Genomic DNA, 22154 nt, shown 5'->3' on the forward strand with positions numbered 1-22154 from the left:
GATCCTCCGGGGCCGGAGACGGGGCGGGCCTCCCGTCGCCCTCGCCCCAGGCCTCTGGCCCTGCTGGCTGGGGCAGGCGGGGGCTGGAGGGCAACCCGCGCGGCCGCCCAGGCGCTGCGCTGCGCTGCTCTGCGTCGAGGGGCAGAGGCCTCCTTTCTCCGGCGGACATGCGTGCAAATGCCAATGTCCTGAAAAACGAGCCTTTATTTTGTATGCTTCCGGTGCGGTTCATTTCGAGCTCTTTGCTATGCGGCTTTAAATGTGCTTGTGCCTGGTGGGGTTATTGGTTCGCTTCGTTAGTGTGCTTGTTTTTATTATGTTCTCTGTGGTTTTATTCTGCATTTTTTTTGCTGTGAACCACCCTGAGATCTTCAGATGAAGGGCGGTATGCAAATTTAATAAATAATAGTAATAATAATAATTGTTTGGAATCCATCTGAGGATAAATGTACAGAATGTGAATCCATCCCTTTGCAGTTGGATTGTTGAAAGAGTGGTTATCGTGTAACTGTAAAATACTGGGGGACAACTAGAAGTGGATTCCTGTGTTTTATCCTAGTTATGTGCCTTTGAGAGTTGTGAATAAAGACAACATTTCCCATGATGTTAACGTTCTGGCGGGAGAAGTTGTACTGGTAACACTTCTCTATCTTAATTTTCTTTAATCATCAGTATTCCCTGTCAGTTGAGAAAGCATCCCCCCATTTTCTTTCGATTCTGCTTTTAAAAACTGTATACCCCACCTGTTTTAGGACCAAGTGGCATAAGACATACACTTTTAAACAAATGAATCATCCTGTCTTTTCTTCCCAACAGAGCCTCAGAAAGCAGGAGGCCAAAGGTCTCCTTGCTCAGCAGTTTCTTGGGGTTGTTCTGGTACCAGATCGGGATGATTGAAGTGGTTTGCAACGATCGGCTGGGCAAGAAAGTGAGAGTGAAGTGCAAGTATCCAAAGCTCAAAAGAAGTAGCTTCTGCAGGAGGCTCGAATGGCATCTTCCTGCCCTATATGCAGCAATTGTGTTTTATTTGAGGCTCTGGTGTATGAAGAGGAGGCAAGGTAGTGATGATCACTTGGGACGTGAACATGGTTTGAATGGAGGTTCCATTTTTTAATTGTGTAGCTGTTGTTCAGTTGTTTAGTCGTGTCCGACTCTTCGTGACCCCATGGACCAGAGCACGCCAGGCACTCCTGTCTTCCACTGCCTCCTGCAGTTTGGTCAAACTCATGCTGGTAGCTTCAAGAGCACTGTCCAACCATCTTGTCCTCTGTCGTCCCCTTCTCCTTTCCCAACATCAGGGTCTTTTCCAGAGAGTCTTCTCTTCTCATGAAGTGGCCAAAGTATTGGAGCCTCAGCTTCAGGATCAGTCCTTCCAGTGAGCATTCAGGGCTGATTTCCTTCAGAATGGATAGGTTTGATCTTCTTGCAGTCCATGGGACTCTCAAGAGTCTCCTCCAGCACCATAATTCAAAAGTATCAATTCTTCGACAATCAGCCTTCTTTATGGTCCAGCTCTCACTTCCATACATCACTACTGGGAAAACCATGGCTTTAACTATACAGACCTTTGTTGGCAAGGTGATGTCTCTGCTTTTTAAGATGCTATCTAGGCTTGTCATCGCTTTTCTCCCAAGAAGCAGGAGTCTTTTAATTTGTGACTGCTTTCACCATCTGCAGTGATCATGGAGCCCAAGAAAGTAAAATCTCTCACTGCCCCCTTTCTTCCTCTTCTATTTGCCAGGAGGTGATGGGACCAGTGGCCATGATCTTCGTTTTTTTGATGTTGAGCTTCAGACCATATTTTGCACTCTCCTCTTTCACCCTCATTAAAAGGTTATTTAATTCCTCCTCACTTTCTGCCATCAAGGTTGTGGTCATCTGCTTATTTGAGGTTGTTGATATTTCTTCCGGCGATCTTAATTCCAGCTTGGGATTCATCCAGCCCAGCCTTTCGCATGATAAATTCTGCATATAAGTTAAATAAGCAGGGAGACAATATACAGCCTTGTCGTACTCCTTTCCCAATTTTGAACCAAACAGTTGTTCCATATCCAGTTCTAACTGTAGCTTCTTGTCCCACATAGAGATTTCTCAGGGGACAGATGAGGTGATCAGGCACTCCCATTTCTTTAAGAACTTGCCATAGTTTGCTGTGGTCGACACAGTCAAAGGCTTTTGTGTAGTCAATGAAGGAGAAGTAGATGTTTTTCTGGAACTCTCTAGCTTTGTCCATAATCCAGCGCACGTTTGCAATTTGTTCTCTGGTTCCTCTGCCCCTTCGAAATCCAGCTTGTACTTCTGGGAGTTCTCGGTCCCCATACTGCTTAAGCCTGCCTTGTAGAATTTTAAGCATAGCCTTGCTAGCATGTGAAATGAGTGCAATTGTGCAGTAGTTGGAGCATTCTTTGGCGCTGCCCTTCTTTGGGATTGGGATGTAGACTGATCTTCTCCAATCCTCTGGCCACTGCTGAGTTTTCCAAACTTGCTGGTATATTGAGTGTAGCACCTTAACAGCATCATCTTTTAAAATTTTAAATAGTTCAGCTGAAATATCATCACTTCCACTGGCCTTGTTAGTAGCAGTGCTTTCTAAGGCCCATTTGACTTCACTCTCCAGGATGTTTGGCTCAAGGTCAGCAACCACACTGCCTGGGGTATACGAGACATCCATATCTTTCTGGTATAATTCCTCTGTGTATTCTTGTCACCTCTTCTTGATGTCTTCTGCTTCTGTTAGGTCCTTACCACTTTTATCCTTTATTATGGTAATTTTTGCATGAAATGTTCCTTTCATATCTCCAATTTTCTTGAACAGATCTCTGGTTTTTCCCATTCTATTGTTTTCCTCTATTTCTTTGCATTGCTCGTTTAAGAAGGCCCTCTTGTCTCTCTTTGCTATTTTTTGGAAATCTGCAGTCAATTTCCTGTATCTTTCACTACCTCCCTCGCATTTTGCTTGCCTTCTCTCCCCTGCTATAGCCACAGTCAGCTGCAGGTCTTGTTTTTGCTGACTGTATAGAGCTTCTCCATCTTTGGCTGCAGAATTGTGTGGCTAGCAAGAAGATATAATAAGATATCTCTTACTGTGATTGCACGGTTTATGGGAGGGGTAGTACCTTTGGTTGGGGAACACGTTTTGCTCCTTCTGGGGTAGTTTATTCACCTTTGGTCCCCACACTGCTCTCAGCTCTCGCCTGTGGCTCCTAGAAGCTGTCAGCATGTGGAATCAGCCACAACCCAGGAAACAGCTTAGACTGGCTGGGGAAACCAGGTTAAGGTAGCCAACAGGAGAGGCAATGGGTATGTGAAAATGTAGGTGAAAAAGTGCAGCTATAAGTACTCAGGCTTCAGCTCAGTTGGGATTGAGTATTTGAGATCTCACAGAAGGGCTGGGGAGTAAAGAGAAAGGGAGAACTGGCACTGTTTAGGAAGAAGATTTCAGGTCTAAGGCAGGCATCTCCAAACATGGCCCTCCAGACGTTTTGGGACTACAGTTCCCATCATCCCTGACCACTGGTCCTGTTAGCTGGGGATGATGGAAGTTGTAGTCCCAACGCATCTCAAGGGCCAAGTTTGGGGGTGCCTGGTCTAAGGGAATGGGTCGTTTAAGGGTGCAGGAAACCTTTGGGTGACTGAAGCAGCACAATCATGCCTTTTCGTAAATTGTGACACACATTTTATGGTTGGAGATGAGGAAAGGGTTCTGTCATAAGTGTTTGGATCGTACATGTCTAACTCAGGAGTGAGAAAGCTGTGGCCCTCCAGGCGGTGTTGGACTGAAATCTTCCTCCTCTCTATGTATTGGCAATTCTGCCTGGGGCTGATGGGAGCTGGAGTCCAAAAACATTTGAAGGGTCAGAGGTTAGTCACCCTTTGTTTAAGTGGTATCCACCCTGAGCTTGTAACATCCAAATATGTTTCTTCTCCCATGTATTGGCAAGCATAACTCGAGGCCGCTGTGTGTGATATACATGTGTGCACAGCCCCAATTGTATTGGGCATCCAGGTACTAAATTGCTTGGGACTGGTAGATGGTGCACAATGAACACATAGTCTGCTTACTGCTTTTGATTTAAGACATCCTTTCCTTAACTCGTACCACCACTCAGCTCTGACGACACCATTAGGGACTTGAAAAAGCTCATTGCTGCGCAGACTGGCACGCGGTGGGACAAGATTGTGCTGAAGAAATGGTGAGTAGAAATGAGCAAAGCATCAGGGCCCCTCAGGCAGTTCCCTCAGCTTGTTCTTAGCACTAACAATGCAATAGCACAGTTCATGCTTTCAGTACAAGAAGCCCAGATCTCCAGGTTTCCACACATGATTACAGACCTGCGTGCATGTTGTACTGCTTAGTATTGATCTTCGTAAACCACTTACAGTATTTGTATAGTTCCTTTCAACCATAGTGGTTCTTCAAAGCAATTATCATCATCAAAAACAGCAATTGATAATATCAATTAAAAGCAATTTTAAACTATAATGAGCCATACCAAAACAAGGAAAATATGATAGTGGCACAAAGTTCCAAAATTGCCAGGTAAAAATCAAACAGAAGAGCCATGACAAAATAAATAAGTCTTGCCCTCTGAGAGGAATAGAAAGAATGTGCCAACCATACTCGGAGGAAGAGAGAATCTCATAGCTTAGGGGCAGGCCGCTGAAAAGGCCTTACTCTTCAGTGATGATAGGCTAAACTCCATAGTTGCAATGTGGAGTGGGCCTGATGAATAGTTTTTAATGTCTAGGGTGGGTGTGCCTCATATAGAAAGAAGCTGGGGAAACCTAGCCAGATGGGCGGGGTATACATAATAAAATTGTTGTTGTTAAGGACCCATTCCATTTAGGACTTTCAAGGCCAAATCCTTCAATCTGAGTTGCAGTAAGAAACAGATCTCTTAAAATGGGCATAACCTGATTGCAGAATCTTACTCTTGTTGCAAATGGGTAGCTATATCTGTACCAGTTGAAGTTTCTATGCCAACTTTAAGAACAGCTCCATAGAAAAGCCTATTGGCTCTGGTGTGTGTGTGTGTGTGTGTGTGTGTATATATATATATATCCATCCATCACGTTAGTTGTCGTATTTAATTGAGCTGTGTAACAAATTACGGTTGACTAACTGCCTTTCTTGTTAATGTTTTAGGTATACAATTTTCAAGGACCATGTTTCATTGGCCGACTGTATCCTTAAAAAATCTTGGTGATTTGCGGTAAATTAATAGGCTGGCCAGGTGGGTCCAGAGGAGGTGGGGGAAGGGAAATGAAAGAAGGGGGTAATACTCTTCAGCTTGAACTGAGCAGATTTCGATCATGGTTAATTTATTTCTTTTTTACTCCAGTTGGGTGGAGTATAAATAATTTACATAAATAAATTTATGTAAACTATTTCTCTACTACTTTACATCTATAAAATAATAATAATCACTTTCCTACCATGCACATAGACCGAAACTTTTAAAGATGTGTAGATTGGTTTCTACTTAAGAACGCTTTCCATAAAATATTGAAGTGAATTCACAGTAAAGACAACGATAAAACAATTAAAAACAGTACCAGTTTTAAAATGATATGACTACTCTGTGCAGTTCGGCAGCATTTAGAGTGAAACTGTTGGGATGTATATGTGCTTGGATAATTCATAAATTAAGTATGAATTTGAGCACCTATGATAAATTTCAAAAGTGTCATTATTCTGGCATTGTGGTAGATTTTTCCCATCATATACATCAAGCTCAATTTATAAAAATACAGAAATATTTTTCAGTGGAATTTTACCTTAACTCCTCACTTCCAGATGAAATTCACGATGGCATGAACCTAGAACTATATTATCAGTAGTTTCGTTGTGGCAGATGCTGCCTTTTCTATTGTCTGTTTTTTTTCATTCTTTGTTTCTCATTTGACAAACTCTTGATTATTTGGCTGCATGAGGTTTAGTTAAGAGTATTTTATCCCTGAGCACAATATACCAGAAATGAATACCAGACTATTCAGACTGTCTTTTATTGTTTTGGTTTTTAAAAAATCTTTATAATAAACGTGAACCAATATGTGTGACCTGACTCTGTGTGCAGTGTATCTTTAAAACACAGAAACCTTAAGTGCCGTATATGTGAAAATGATATCTATAATACGTAGTGCATGGGTGGGCAGGCCTGAGTGGAGAGAGAGTTGGAAGGGTCCCATAGTCCACCCCTGCAGTGCAGTAATCTTTTTGTCCAATGTGGGGTTCGAACCTGCAACCCTGAGTTGAAGAGTCTGGACTATCCAGACTCTCATGAGTTATTTAGAAATTAACCCGGGATAGTGGAAGATGGGTGAATTGAGAGTGGGTGTGCAGGCAGCGGGCGCCTTGCAAAAGGAACCAAATATTCTCCACCTTTTTTGGTCTCTAGGCATAGCTGCAACGTTTCCCTTTTTTTAAGGGAAATTCCCTTAGTCCGAATAGGATTCCTCGCAAGAAAAGGGAAAAGTTGACAGCTATGTCTCTAGGCCTCAACCTCAGCCCTCCAGATGCTTTTGGCCTACACCTCCCATGATCCCTAGCTAGCAGACCAGTGATCAGGGATGCTGGGAATTGTAGTCTCAAACCATGTGGCGGGCCGAGGTTGAGGAAGCCTCTAGGCCGCCATTCCGACGGGCCGCGGGCGGATTGGGCGCCTCTTTCTCTGGTGGGCGGGGCTTTCTCCCTCCCAACTCACTGCGAGGGCGAGCGCGCGTGCGCGTTCGGCGCGTGCGCCGCCGCCGTTGCTAGGCGAAGGTGGGCGTGGCCGGCTCTGCGCTTGTGCTCTGTGAGGCGAGGCAAGATGGCGGAGGAGGAGAAGCTCCCCGCGGGCTGGGAGAAGCGCATGAGCCGCAGCTCCGGTACCGCCGCGGAAGAGGGAAAGGGGCGGCGGGCGGGCGGCGGGCGAGGGCCCGGCAGGAGGGTGGATGGGCCTCGGGGGAGAAGGAGGGCGGAGAGGCGCCCTTCGCGGTCGGGCCGGTCGCCTCGGAGGCCCTTTCGCGCCCCGGAGGGGAGGCGGGAGAGGGGCTGCGGGGAGGGGGCGGTGGCGGGGATAACGGGGCCGCTGGGGATTGCCGGGGGGGGAGGAGCTTGTGGGACACAAGAATAAGAATAGCAACAGCGACGCAGTCGTAGAACCATAGAAGTATAGCGGTGGAAGTGACCCCCAGGGTCATCTAGTCCAGCCCCCTGCAATGCAAGAATCTTCCCCAACGTGGGGCTTGAACCCATGACCCCGGCATTAAAGGTCTCGTGCTCTGCTGACTGAGCTGGCTCATAGAGAACAATCGTGGTTTCTCACTGCTTTTCATAGAATCGTAGAGTTGGAAGGGATCTCAGGATCATCTAGTCCCAACCCCCCCCCCCCCGCAATGCAGGAATCTCATCCGAAGCATCCATGACAGATGGCCAGCCAACCTCTGATTAAAAACCTCCAAGGAAGGAGAGTCCACCACCCTCCATCCTGAAGTAAAACAGCTCTTGTCGTCAGAAACTTTTTTCTGATGTTTTGTTGGAATCTCCTTTCTTATAACTTGAAGCCATGGGTTCAAGTCTTGCCCTCCAGAGCCGGAGAAAACAAGCTTGCTCCATGTTCCACATGGCAGCCCTTCAGATATTGGAACATGGCTTCTTCCTTCCTACTCCTATTCCCTCCCCCCATTTATTTCTCCACCAATTTATTTCTCTACCCATTTCCATCCACCAAAAAAATATCCTGAGGACCACTTACACTGTTCTGATAATAATAATAAATAACACAGCCCCATGGAAAAGTATGGTGGTTTCTTCCTTCCTACTCCCACATCCCTGCCCCCCAATTATTTTTCTTCTCTTTCCCCACCCCACAAAAAAACCATACCCTGAAGGCCAAGGACTGTAATACAGTGCCCCCAGTTCCTGTTCCCTGGAGCCAGTCCAGGAGAGTACCATGGTCAATGGTATTAAATGCCAGTGAGAGATCAAGAATCAGGAGCAAGATCACACTCCCCCTGTACCGCTCTCTGCAAAGGTGACCATCAGGGGGACCAAGGCTGACTCAGTTCTATAGCCAGGCCTGAACCCAGATTGGAATGGATCTGAAGAATTATGTCATCCAAGAATGCTGCCTAACCACCACCTCTCTCTCTCCCCCGCCCCCGTGGGTATGGGCATCTGGGTTGTATTTAAGCATTGGTTTTATCAGCAGCTGTCTTTCATGAGTTTATCCAATGCCTTTGGAAAGCCATTCTGAGTCAGTGACCATTAACATCCCATAGGTGAAGCATTGTGCAAAATACTTCCTTTTGTTGTCCTGAATTTCCAGCTAGTCAGTATAACTGGGTCACTGTACATTCTATTCTTATGAGAAACACAATATCTTTTTAAGTTCTCTTAATATTAGCCCTGTTATCACTCCAGTAATTTGTTTTTAAAAGTAAAATAATAATAATACTGTAATAATAATTTTTATTTATACCCCACCCTCTCCAACCGAGACCGGGCTCAGGGTGGCTAACACCAAATAAATAAAGTACATTAAAAACAAAATTAAACACTCAGGTGTAGCCTTTACATATAGAGAAAGTAGTCCAATCACTTCAATGTCTTTCCTACACCTTTTCCAACTCTACAATATATTTTTTGAGATGTGGGGGATTAGAACGTCATTAGGTGAATATATAGCAGCATTCTCCCAATCTGATGTGCTGAGCGACGAATTTTATAAGCTCCAGCCAATAGTGAGGACATGTGCTGGCTGGGGCTGATTTGAGTTGAATTCCAAAGTATTTGGAGGGCACCAGGTTTGTGGAAATGTGGTATACCAAATTGCACATGTCCTCAGTATTGGGGTATATGAAGGGACATAAGAAGAGCCCCCGTTAGACAAGTCCAAAGGCCCACCTAGTCCAACATCTTACTCGTTCAGTGGCCAACTAGATGCATATGAGAAGCCTACAAGTAGAGCCTGAAGGTAGTAGCCCCTCTCCTCACTTGTGATTTCCCACAACTGGTATTCTGAGGTACACTGCCTCTGAAAATGGAGGTAAAACATAGCTATCATGGATAGTAGCCACTGATAGTATTCCTTCTATGAATTCTAAGGGTTTGATGCCAGCTTTCTATGTCCACTTCCTTTCCTAATCCCAACATGGAAGCCACCCTTTTCCCACTGCTGCTGCACATAGAGTTCATTATTTTTTAACCATGTACCATGATGCAACAACATCTTTCCTGGATAGTCACATTGCTGTATGCATGAAAATGGCTTTGTTGTTACTATTGCTCCAGTTTGTTTCATTTTAAAACGACATTAAACCTCATTTGCCCTTTTCTTGCCATTCACCCATTTGTAAAGACTTCCAAAAGGATCGCTCCATTTCGCTCAAGCCTTTGCCATCCTAAATAGTCTGTCTGCAAACTTGGCAAAGTTTGCTTACCTCTGTTTCTGTGTCAATCAGATCCTCCAAGAAGCATCTGTTCCAATACAGATCCTCACTGCTTATTTCCTTCCATTATGAATATTGGCGTGTTCCTGTCCTCTGTTTCCCATTGTTTTACCAGTTTTTGTTCTGTAAGGGCACTTGCCCTTTTACTCAGTGACTACCAAGGGTTTCTTCACTGGTGTTTTTGTTAAGAGACTTTTTGAAAAGCATTTTGGAACTCTAGGTATGATTATCCCTGGCTGCACATGATTACCAACACTCAGAGAATTCTAAAAGGTTGTTGAGGCAGGACTGCACTGCAGAAGCCATGCTGATTCCTCTTAGTGATGCTTGTTCTATGTTAAATTGTACTTTGAATTGTGTTTTCTACCAGTTTATATAGGACAGAAGCTAGGCCAATAGGGTTGTTAGTTATGGACTCCCCTCTGCTTCTCCTTTCTCCCTTTATTTATTTATTTTCTTACATGACCTTCACCATAAGGTCTCAGGCAGTTTAGAATAAATAAAACAGTATTAAAATCAATTAAGCAATTTGCACCAGAAGAATAGGGTGGATCCTAAAAATGGATGTTGTATTGGCTACCTCAGAAAGGTGTGCTGATGGTTGTGACAAGTTTCCTATTAGTGAGTGTGTGTTAACTGACCAGGTAACATCTTAATTTGTCAGATCTAGAACATCATCTCCTGCCACTTCTATTTGACTTAGTTCTTCAGGTGTCTACTCAGGGGAAAAGTGGTGAAGGCACAGTTATCTGCAGCAGGGTCCACAGTGAGAACGAATACAAATAATACATTCAGCTTCTCTCCTCCTCCTTTAGGAATCCTTTTACTCTTCTGTTGTTTAGCTGTTCAGCCATCTCCCTGCTTGTCTTTTCTGCTTCTGATAAATGATATTGGATTGTTATAGGTCATAGAATAATAGAATTGTAGAGTTGGAAGGGCCCCTAAGCATAATCTAATCCAACCCCCTGCAGTGCAGGAATATGCAGCTGTTCCATATGGGGATTTAACCTGCAACCTTGGCATCATCAGTACTATATTTACAGGACCTTTTTACAGTAGGTCCATTGAAATTAATATGCCTAAGTTAGTCATGTTTGCTAATTTCAATGGATGGTATTATTGTGGAAGTGGAATATTTTCTGCTTGTGCAACGGGACTTCTCCCTTCTGGCCCTATGCATGCCTTGAGACCCCCAGAGCAGATTTAGGGGCATGCAAGGGAAGAATGTTTCATTGTGCAAGGGTAAATTCCACCCAGTGGGTCTGCGCTGAGTATTACTAACATTGTTGACTATATTTTTACCAATTTGATTCCATAGTTGAGGGTGCATGCCATGGATTTTTTAGTCAAAGTGAACCAGCCAAGAAGAAGAGGGAAGTATTAGTATGTTTGAGAGATCCCCAAGGTTTGCAGAAATAGAAGAAAAAAAACCTCCAGGAAATGATACAAAAGAAAACCTGAAGCAAAAAAAAAATATGACAAGACTGCGCATGCATGTAGTTACATTGAGGAAAGGGGAGGGAAGAAAAAGCAGAGCTTGGATCCAGAAGTGTGACACTACTAAGCCACACTTACGAGCCGGATTCAAACTGTACAGGGACGTTGATTGTGTTGGCTGATGGCAGAGGAGGAAGGAAAAGGTAGGAGATGGAAGATGGAGGGAGAAAGCTACCCCCCTTCCCCCCAAAAAAACCCCACCACCCAGATGGTGGAGAGGGAATGATGAATGGAAACCGTGGATGAAGTGAGGGGGTTGTAGGCTGCACAATATCTTAAGAGAGAAATTTAAAAGGTGGCACCCCAGAGAAAAAGCCACGTGAAGACTTGGCATGCTCAAAATGTCAGTTGGAAAAGATAAACAGAAAACTTTGGGGTGAGTTGGGAAAGTAGTGTCCTGGAGGAGCACTGGGTGAGTTTGCAAGGAGCTGGCTAGAACCCTGAGCCAGGGATTTTTACAGATAAACATTTTGTTTCAGGTCTGACTTGTGCTCTAAATTCTTCATCATTTTTCTTATTGTCGGTTCATACTTATTTTGTTAGGGTTTATGCTTCTTTTTTTTCTCCTAATTCGGGTTAGACTTCCACTTTTTAAAGGAAACCTTGCATTTGCTTCTGCGACTGCTTGTCAACCGCAGACATCCGCTTGAACTTGTTTGTCCCTTTTGTAATCTGAGTATATTTTATCTGATACTGTATTTAGTAAGTGGCCATGTTGCACTTTCAGAGCAACTTATATCTATCTATCTATCTATCTATCTATCTATCTATCTATCTATCCTGCCATCACATGAGAGCCCAGGACAGCTAACAAATACAGTGGTACCTCTGTTTTCTAGCGTCTTGGAAGCTGAATGTTTCAGAACCTGAACGCCAAAAACCCGGAAGTAATTGCTTCTGTTTTCAAACACGTCTTGGAAGTGGCACAGCTTCTGCTGCATTTTTTTCTTTTTTCTCCATTGACTTTGCCATCTACCCTTTGGTTTTTTTTTTTTAATAATATTTATTACTTTTATATATTACAAAAAAAGAGAAAAAAGCAAAAAAGAAGAAAAAACAAAGGAGAAAAACAAAAAGGAAAAACAATACAATATATAAACAATACAAAACACAACCTAAACTCAAAACTAAACACATTAAACTAAGCTAAACAAACCCCACTCCCTAACCTTAACCCTGAATAGAACAAAACAAAAACAATTTAAAAACATACATCGTCTCTTTTCCATACTCTATTTTTCATTCCCTTGTTTCCTCGACCTCCTCACACCTCCCTTTTTGTGTTCCACTTCTATAAATTGTTTCAGCAAATCCTTTCCATCTTTCTCCATTTTCTGTGATATTGTAAATAACGTATTTTTTAACCTTCTTTTCCATTAAAACTAAAATACTTATATGTGCATAACATTCTGTTAAGCCCATAAAAAATAAAAATAAAAATCATTCCACCATTTTTCTATCACTCATTAGTTTTACCATAAGTCTATATATAAACTTTAAATTTTCCAGTCTTCTTCCACCATCTCCTCTCCCAGGTTTCGGGTTCTGCCAGTCCTTTCCGTCAATTCCATAAAGTCCATCAACCTGGTGATCTTATGTCCGAGCTCTTAACTCTTTTCCAAGTCCCTTCTGCAGGTCTTCTTCATTTTCTTTAATGCTAAAGAGCAAATCTCGGGGAAACTCCAGCCTGTCAATCCTTTTCTTCCTTCTGAACAGATCAACTAAATTTCCATAGTTAAGGCTACAGTCCATAAAGTATTTCCGGGTATATTTCAAAATTCTTCCAATTCCAAAGGCCCCCAAAACTTCAATCTCCTCCAGGCCCAAGTCCATGTCCCAAAAGTCAGTTAATCCCTGCATAAAGGGCTCTTTCCAACTTTCCTTCTTTAATCCAAGCCGGGATCCATTCCTCGGAGTCTGACTTTTCCTAGATTCAATCATAGAAGGCCTCAATTTATAATCCTCAATTTGCTTCTGTAAAACCACAGATCTCACTTGTATTATTTTATGTTCAACAACAGCCGCATTCTCCTTCTCCTCCTTCTCCTCCACCATTTGTCCTGCCAAAATGGGTTCCTGTACCAAGTCCTGAATTATTTCTGTGTTGGTGTTCGCTTTTTTACTAAAGTTGGTCACTTTCAGTTCCAAATTATCAACTTTGAAAGTCATGTCATCCATCTTCTTGTGAAGCTGTCCCAGCGAACAGCTTATCTTGCATAAAACAGTCACAATGGCCTCTCCTGTCAACATTTTTAAATAGTCCAAGGTCGCACTCTGGTTCTCAGACTCCTTATCTACAACTGGAAATCCCCCAGTTATACTCCTGTAACAGTTTCATAAGCTCCCTCTAGAGGGAAACAGTCTCCACTTGTATCAGTTCTTTCAAGCGCAACTCAAGCATTAAAGATAAATTTTCAGTTACTTTTCCTCTTTTTTAAACGCAGAAAAGGACAATGGAAACAGTATCTTACTCTTATTTAGCTAGCTGTCAAATCCGTTCTGTCAAAAGCACTCTCTCCAAACGTCATCTGGCAGCCCGTTCCCAGGTTCAGAGCAGTGGTAATTTGATTTTTTCACTCTCTCCTGCAGGCTCACTAGATCCAAAATTTCCCCCTCTTCTCCTGCTTCCAAGGGTTTTTTTTTTTTTTAAACCGGTGGAAATTTGATCCTTTGCCAAAAGCTTTCAAAGGCTTTAACTTGTAACGTCTTTGCTTCAGTCTATTTACAAGAACGGGAGGCGGACTTCCTGTTTATAACCTTCCCGTTTCAGTGCCGAATTAAAGTATTTAAAAATCCAATTTTCCGTTTACTCACGAGTAGTTGTTTAAAGTCCAATTGTCCACAGGAAAAAGTCAGCGCTCTCCGGCAACAGCAATGCGGCTTCACTCCGTGAAAGAAGCAGTTGATTCAAAGCACCGCGTCACTCACCCCACGTCGCTCCAGATCCCCAAAACAGGGTTTCCCCGCGAGTAGGGGAGGCGCAAAGGTGCCAGCCGAATCCCACGTCCACAGGCTTCTCCCGCCTGTGGTTTTTAATGGGTCTCCGCCTCGCCGTGGCGGTTCAGACCCTGTTTTCCACGGAGCGGATTCCTCCCGATCGGAGGAAATCTGCCATTGCCAGAGGCGCCAACCTGGAAGTCCTGCCATCTACCCTTTGTGCCTTGGTTGTCCAACATTGAGGAAGTCTAACGTTCTTCCAGAACAGATCACATTCGACAACCGAGTTACATACATATAATTAAAATGAGAGAGACAGAGTTTTCAGCAGGAAAACTCACTAAATACAAAGCTCACAGTTAAAATTATTAACCCCACATTGATAAATGCAACAACACAAGTGACAACAGTTGAGAACATAATTATGTTAAACAGAAACAGTTTGTTTAATCCAAAGGTCCTGATTAAAACAGGTGTTTCTTCCAACCTTGCCTTTAAAACTCAGTAGATGGGGTGGAACAACTGCGTTTCTGGGGAGAAGGAATTCCACAAACAACCTGCCATGATCAGGAAGGCCCTTCCCCACATCACTCCCCAATGAGTAATGCTTGTGGGGATCCCAAGAAGGGGATTCCAGCAGATCAGAAAACACCAACATGGAGCATTTTATAGTGGCAACCTTTGTATTCTGCAACCGCGATCTAGGAGTGCAGCTAATAACTGAGTTAAACGTCAGCAGCTTCCATTGTGTCCTTTACTGGTCTAAGGCACAGTTCCCCTAACATAGCTAGAAATATCATCTCTTTGCTGTAATCTGAATGTATATGTGCCCAGATAATGGGAGGTTAATTGAAGCCACCCAGCACTTTCTCATTTGGGCTGCCTTCCTGAGTTTTTGCCAGCTTTGAGTTTCATCCCAACCTTCAGTTTGGGTTGGGGACAGTTACAGTACAGGGAACATGAACCTGATATTTCCGCACTCTGTGGTTCTGGGGACCTCATCCACACATTGAGACCCTGCAATCCTTCCTGCCTAGCTAGTTCTATGTGAAACAATATCATTTTTGAAATTGCCCCCTCAGAGTGCTTGACTTAAGCTTCCTACACAACAACCTACCTCATAACTATTTTTTAATGTTGGTGCTGTTGCCTGTGTGCCTAACAACTTCTCCAGATCTTTCACTTTTACCTCAAGGGAATAGATTTACAAAGAGCCCCAAACTTGCTGCATGGAGCATGCACTCATAGCTTCTGTGAGCAGGCGGATAAGCAAAGTATTGTGTTATGAGGTTTGTGGGTCAGGTGTGAGGCCTTTTCTTGGCCTTTATTTCATTGTTCACTCTCACCTTATTCTTGATAGCTTTTTTTGCACTTGCAGAGCTGGGTGTCCTCAGACTTCCCTAAATAAATAAACTGTTCCTGTTTGCTTGTTTGTTTGTTTGTTTGTTTGTTTGGTGTTTTTTTTTTTGGGTGGTGGTTATCTTAAATACGTTGGTGTAGGAATGGGTGAGGTAGTATGGATCTGTTGTCTATACACTCCGTATAGCAAGTGTTTCAGTTTGAGCACCACTTTTCCTATCCCCTTATCTTCTCTTTTACATTTGTGGAGGGACTTTGTGGAAAGTAACCTAATGACCCAGTGAACACAAGGAACCCTGTACTCAAAATTTTAAAATAGAATTAACTGCCTTCAACATTTGGATTCATTTTTCCAGTTGCTGCAGGTGGCAGCTAGAGTAGTATGCTTTGTCTGCAGTTCTCAAGTGACTTCCTATGAAGTTGTTGCATGTGTGTAGGTTATTTGAGGACTGCATACATTCAGGGTGGTCTTTTGCTTCTTGTTTATTTGCTTCTTGGTATGAATGGAGCATGCAATTAAATGTTAGTGGTTGGTATTGCAGGACTCAAACACAGGAAAACGAAGGCTATGTCTCCATTTCCTAGCAAGTGGAATAAGACAGTGGCTGATAATAAAAGTCATTATAATACCATCATTAAATCATGCAAAGAGTACATGGTTTTCTGCCTTACGTTAGTGGGCTGTGTCACAGTATGACTGACTGGCTTTTGATTTCATCCCAACATTACAGGATGCAATTAAGTCACAGCGTGGTTCTCATGGTTTATAAGCTTTCCCCAGCCTAATGTACTCCAGATGTTGTTGGGCTAAAGCTCCCATCAGCCCCCACCAGCTTGGCCAAAGGTCACGGGGTGGTGGCAGTTATGGGCAAAACATCTGGAGGGCACCATGTTAGAGAAGGCAGGAATTGGGTGGCCTTCGCTATAATTCTCCCCTATTCTTGCCATGCTCAAATTTTACTTTCTGCAAAAGGAGGTGTCTGTCTGGTTGATGAGAAATGTGAAGCCATCAAGAGAGGTCACTGGGAAGATCTGTGGGTCTTGCATGTTATTGTTAACAGTGGATACCTGGTTGTGACACTTCCACTCTACTTAGCAATCAAACCTAGTTCAGATACTCCAGGCTTCTGGCACCTTTTCTCCTTCAGGTGGCTCATGGCCAATTCATCACTAAAAAGGTTGAAAGGCTCGAGCTGGGGAAGACTTGGTTAGGTCACGGTCTTGAGCAGTGTTAGAAACTCAGATATATAAGCTAATTGCCAAATAGCATCTTAAACCTAGGTTATAGTCGCCACAGTGAAATGGCTAGGTGCCATTTCCCCCCAAATGTGCTTTATTGTTTTTTTCATTTCATTTCTATAGCACTTTATATTTTAAAGAAAAAATCTCAAATTGGTTTACAACCATCAAATAAATTCAAGCTTCAAGAAAAACATTTGGCTTTCCCCATTTCCCCCCTACTTAATTTATAGAGCTGCCCCATAACAGAAGTGCTCTAGGAAGCCAGGATGGTGTAGTGGTGACATTATTGGACTAGGACCTGGGAGATCAGGGTTCAAATCCCCACTCCGCCATGAAGCTCACCGGGTGACCTTGGGCCAGCCACAGGCTCTTCAACTACCTCACAGGGTCATTGTGGGGATTAACTGAGGGGAGGGAGGTGAACAATGTACTCCTTAGAGAAAAAGATGGGAGATAAAGGCAATAAGTAAGCTCTTCTGCTGACCTACTTAAGAAAGCTGGAGAGACCACCCGGATGGAGATGTCCGTCACCAACCTGGTGCCCAGAGATTTCCACAGGGTCGCAACTGGATCTGCGCCAGTCACAAAATGCTCTGGCACAGGTCCAATTAAAGTGGTATTGAAATGAAATGAAATGAATAATAATAACAAATTCCATTGCAAAAACAGGAAAAAAATGGCTCCTAGACATTCTGTTGTGGCAACTGCAACCTAGGTTTAAGGTGCCATTTGGTGACTAGTTTATGTATCTGGGCTCCAAACGCTGGTGACTATCCCTAAATGAGAGGAGAGAAAGTGTGTCAGGTTGCCATTCTGTAGCTGGTCTTCTCTCCAGTTGTCAGTTGCAGATTACATGACTACCCTACCAGAGGAAGTAGCTTTGCATTTAAGAGGAAACTAGTATTTTGAGATCTTCTGATTTGGTTGAAACTTATTTTTCCCCAACAAAAGCCCTATGAATTTCACAAAAGTTACTCGCTCACAAATTATTAATAGCCGTCTGCCCCCAAACAGTCATTTATTGTACAGTGGTACCTCGGGTTACATACGCTTCAGGTTACAGACTTTGCTAACCCAGAAATAGTACCTCGGGTTAATAACTTTGCCTCAGGATGAGAACAGAAATCTGGCTCCGGCGGCGCGGCAGCATCAGGAGGCCCCATTAGCTAAAGTGGTGCTTCAGGTTATGAACAGTTTCAGGTTAAGAATGGACCTCCGGAACGAATTAAGTACTTAACCCGAGGCACCTGTACACTGACATCCCATTAAGGAAATGAACGAGCAACCACTACAGACTCCTTTTTACAAATCCTTCCTTGCCTGAGGACAATTTCTACGGGTCACAAGCAGCCAGGCAAGTTACTGTTTTACAAGCCCAGTTTAATATCTGTCCGGCTTAGACTAAGCAGGTGTGTGGGGTTCTTGCACTTGAGGCTGCAAAGTGTTCAAAACAGCATTTTTCTCCTGCTTCAGGAACAGGAAGTGCTGTAGGAAAGAGATACTATAGGATGGCTGCTACAGACTTGGCAAACAATTGCAAGTACAGAGCAAGCAAGTTGTTCTGTGGGTTCTGGACTAGGAATGAAGTATAAGTGACTAAGCAGCCTTTTCACTGGGGGTGTTGACAGAGGGCAGCTGTAAATATAAGGGGAAGGAACCCATCTTGGACCTTTACAAGTTTAGACGGAAGAGAGTGCAAGTGGGGGACTGCACTGTGAGTCTGTGTGATTTTAATAATACACTTAAATCAGATTTCAGCAGGAAATCTTCTGCTAGTAGTGGAAAATTACTTCAAATTCCTCACGAATGGGCTTTAAAGGCTATGGGGCCAGATACTTAGGACTTCCCTAGCTTCTATCAGGCAACCCAGTCTATTTCTTTTAAGATCTGCAGATGACTGCAATGCGTTTAAAACAGCAGCAGCAGACCCTGCAATATCCAGGCTTTCCATCCTCCCTTCATACGGATTTCTTTGTGACTGATTTCTTTGGGCACAGGGAAATGTAATCTCCCACAGCTCTGTGCCAAGAAGACCCAGCATCATTTTCAGTATAGGCCTAAAACAGTCTTTTCTGAAAAAATGCACACACTCTTGTTTTTTCTCGCTGGTCGAGTAGGGACAGGGCTGTTGAATTCAGAAGCTAAAGTGGAGCTAAAGGCTGCTTTTTCCAGCCATCTCTTCTAATAATTCATTAGGACCTTCAAGTACAGCATACCTGCTACAGGACAACTTTATGGTTTCTTCTAACAACCAGGTTTGAGTAGCTCATGCTTTGCATGAAGCTGATATATGTGTGTTAATTTTGTAGCAGCTGACCAGCAGTTGGTACTTTGGGCTAAATTAGTGGATTTTAGGCTTTGTTTTGGAGCAAGAAGTAGTTGTGCCCGGACAGAGGGGTGAAGTATCCTGAGTGCACACATCTGTGTATTTTCTTGTACAGTGAGGGAAAAATTATTTGATCCCCTGCTAAATTTGCCCGTTTGCCCTCTGACAAAGAAATGACCAGTCCATAATTTTAATGGTAGTTTTATTGTAGCTGTGAGAGACAGAATAACAACAGGAAAATCCCCAGAAACCCAGAAGACAAAAGTCAGAGATTGATGTGCATTATAATGAGTGAAATAAGTATTTGATCCCCTATCAATCAGCCAGATGTCAGGCTACCTGGTATCTTCACTGTGTGTAACGAGCTGAGATTAGAAGCACCTGCTGTAAGAGAGAGGTCTTGCCTGTAATCCCAGCTCGTTACAGTACCTGTACAAAAGACACTGTCGACAGAAGCAATCAATCCAGCAGATTCCAAAGTAGCCACCATGACCAAGACCAAATAGCTGTCCAAGGATGTCAGGGACAAGATTTTAGACCTGCACGAGGCTGGATTGGGCTACAAGACTATTGCCAAGCAGCTTGGTGAGAAGGTGACAACAGTTGGTGCAGTAATTTGCAAATGGAAGAAACACAGAATAACTCTCTCTTTTTTTTTAAATGATATTTATTAAAGTTTCACATGAAAAGAGACACATTAATAAAAAAAAAGAATTTAAAAATGAAAAGAAAAATACACAGTACAAAATACAAAAAGAAAAAAGAAAAAACAGTTAAAAACAATTCCATCTTTTCATCACTACTTTTACATTTACTTATTTCCCAGACCTCCTCATACCTCCCTCTTTTGTATTCCAATTCAGTTTGTTTGTCCAGCAATTCCTTTCCCTCCTTTTTAATCCCAATCCTTAATCTTAATATAATATAACATTAAATTTTTACCTATTAAAAACCAATTTTCCATTCTTTTAACCTTTTTAATCCTAATCCTTAATCTTGATCTATATATAACTTTAAAGCCTGTACAGCTAGAAGCCACTTAATTTCACTCCATCATCACTCTAACATTCTTTAATTTTGCAATATTTCTGTAAGTAATCTTTGAATTTCTTCCAATCTTCTTCCACCGACTCTTCTCCCTGGTCACGGATTCTGCCAGTCATTTCCGCCAATTCCATATAGTCCATCAATTTCATCTGCCATTCCTCCAGTGTGGGTAGCTCTTGTGTCTTCCAGTACTTTGCGATGAGTATTCTTGCTGCTGTTGTTGCATACATAAAGAAAGTTCTATCCTTTTTTAACACCAATTGGCCAACTATGCCCAGGAGAAAGGCCTCTGGTTTCTTCAAGAAGTTATATTTAAATACCTTTTTTAATTCATTATATATCATCTCCCAGAAAGCCTTAATCTTTGGGCACGTCCACCAAAGGTGAAAAAATGTACCTTCAGTTTCTTTACATTTCCAACATTTATTATCAGGCAATGGTAGATTTTTGCAAGCTTGACTGGGGTTATGTACCACCTGTATATCACCTTAAACTTTATTATGAATCAGCAGCTTTTTGCTGGTTGAAAGAATGGCTGCTTCTTGAAAACACTGACATTTTAGATCTAGAAGGTTTTAACAATGTATTTGGATGGCATGCATATCTGTGGTATGATAAGGTCAAAGCACATAAAGCATTTAAAAATCACATTGTCAGGAAAGCACTGTTTAATGTTTGGATAAGATACAAGGATTTATTGGAAAACAAAACTCCAAGGTGGTTGTCACCAATGGAAGCGAAAGCTCTGAAAAAGCTCAATATGGAGGTCAAATGGCCGAAATATTGGGAAATTTTGGAACAAGATGGAGATAGACTGAAATTGCAGAGTTTTGAAAAATTAAAAAACAAAGTGCGAGACTGGCTTCATTATTATCAGATAATGGAGGCATACAATTTGGACAAGAAAATTGGCTTCCAGGTGGAAAAATCAAAATTAGAAACAGAACTGTTAGAACCCAAAACTAAGAATTTGTCAAGAATGTATAACTTGCTGCTGAAATGGAACACTCAGGATGAAACGGTGAAATCTGCTATGATTAAATGGGCACAAGACGTTGGACATAACATTATGTTTGCTGACTGGGAACAGTTGTGGACCACAGGTATGAAATTTACGGCATGTAATGCCTTAAGAGAAAATATTATGAAAATGAAACAGAATAACTCTCAACCTCCCTCGGTCTGGGGCTCCATTGCAAGATCTCATCTCATGGCGTTGCAGTGATCAGGAGAACTGTGATGAAGCAGCCTAGAACTACAGGGGGGAACTTGTCAATGATCTCAGGGCAGCTGGGACCATAGTCACCATGAAAATAGTTGGGAACACACTACGCAGTGAAGGACTGAGATCTTGCAGAGTCTGCAAGGTCCCCTTGCTCAAGACAGCACATGTACAGGCCCGTCTGCAGTTTGCCAATGCACATCTGAATGACCAGAGGAGAAGTGGGTGAAAGTGTTGTGGTCAGATGAGACCAAAATCAAGCTCTTTGGCATCAACTCAACTCGCTGTGTTTGGAGGAGGAGGAATGCTGCCTACGACCCCAAGAACGCCATCCCCACCGTTAAACATGGAGGGGGACATATTATGCTTTGGGGGTGTTTTTCTGCTAAGGGGACAGGACACCTTCACTGCATCGAAAGGATGATGGACGGGACCATGTAACGTCAAATCTTGGGTGAGCACCTCTTTCCCTCAGCCAGGGCATTGAAAATGGGTCGAGGATGGGTATTCCAGCATGACAATGACCCAAAACACATGGCCAAGGCAACAAAGGAGTAGCTCAAAAAGAAGCACATTAAGGTCATGGAGTGGCCTAGCTAGTCTCCAGACCTTAATCCCATTGAAAATCTGGAGGGAGCTAAAGGTTCAAGTAGCTACACATCAGCCTTGAAATCTTACTGACTTGGAGAGGATCTGCAAAGAGGAGTGGGACAAAATACCTCCTGAGATGAGTGCAAACCTGGTGGCCACCCTTTGACTCATGTATGCATATTTGTGCAGGAAATATAAGCTGATACAACCATTAAACATACGTTTGCAGCTAAAACTTTATTGGTCATTTTGACACTTCGATGATTTTGCCATTTTGCATTCTAGAATTGTATCTTATTTTGTAATATGTGGGAACATTGTGAAACTGTTGAGTTACTCTTTGGCCTTCTCTATCCCTATGCAACGACAATCTGCAAGATCACTTTCCTGAAAGAAAGTTACCCAGAACCTTTCAGAGATGAGGGTCTGTATTTTTTGGCAGAACAGTGTGTTTCTATGAGATGTAAAGTTAATGCATGTAGTTTGCTTGGCAGAGTCCTG

The 22154-nt window shown here is 42.9% G+C and overlaps 2 protein-coding genes across 3 annotated transcripts in view; both read left to right on the plus strand.

The window, feature by feature from the left end:
* The first annotated feature begins 152 nt into the window (after positions 1-152).
* UBL5 (ubiquitin like 5) lies at positions 153-6065 on the plus strand. The gene is given in 6 exon segments (XM_080990787.1): positions 153-203; positions 205-221; positions 817-945; positions 4110-4193; positions 5147-5184; positions 5798-6065. Coding segments are annotated over 6 exon segments (348 nt in total). The 5' UTR covers positions 153-167; the 3' UTR covers positions 5842-6065.
* Positions 6066-6729: 664 nt separating this feature from the next.
* Positions 6730-22154, plus strand: part of PIN1 (peptidylprolyl cis/trans isomerase, NIMA-interacting 1) — a 37958-nt gene continuing 22533 nt past the window's right edge. Inside the window, exon 1 of one of the 2 annotated variants that reach the window (XM_080990686.1) lies at positions 6730-6867. In XM_080990686.1, coding sequence (XP_080846812.1) covers positions 6810-6867 — 58 coding nt within the window. In that variant the 5' untranslated portion in view covers positions 6730-6809. Of the gene's footprint in view, positions 6868-11035; positions 11073-22154 lie in introns of those variants that run through there. The other variant, XM_080990687.1, reaches the window with a different exon arrangement.

Source organism: Podarcis pityusensis (genome assembly GCF_964106645.2).
Source record: "Podarcis pityusensis genome assembly, chromosome: 2".
NCBI classification, from domain to species: domain Eukaryota; kingdom Metazoa; phylum Chordata; class Lepidosauria; order Squamata; family Lacertidae; genus Podarcis; species Podarcis pityusensis.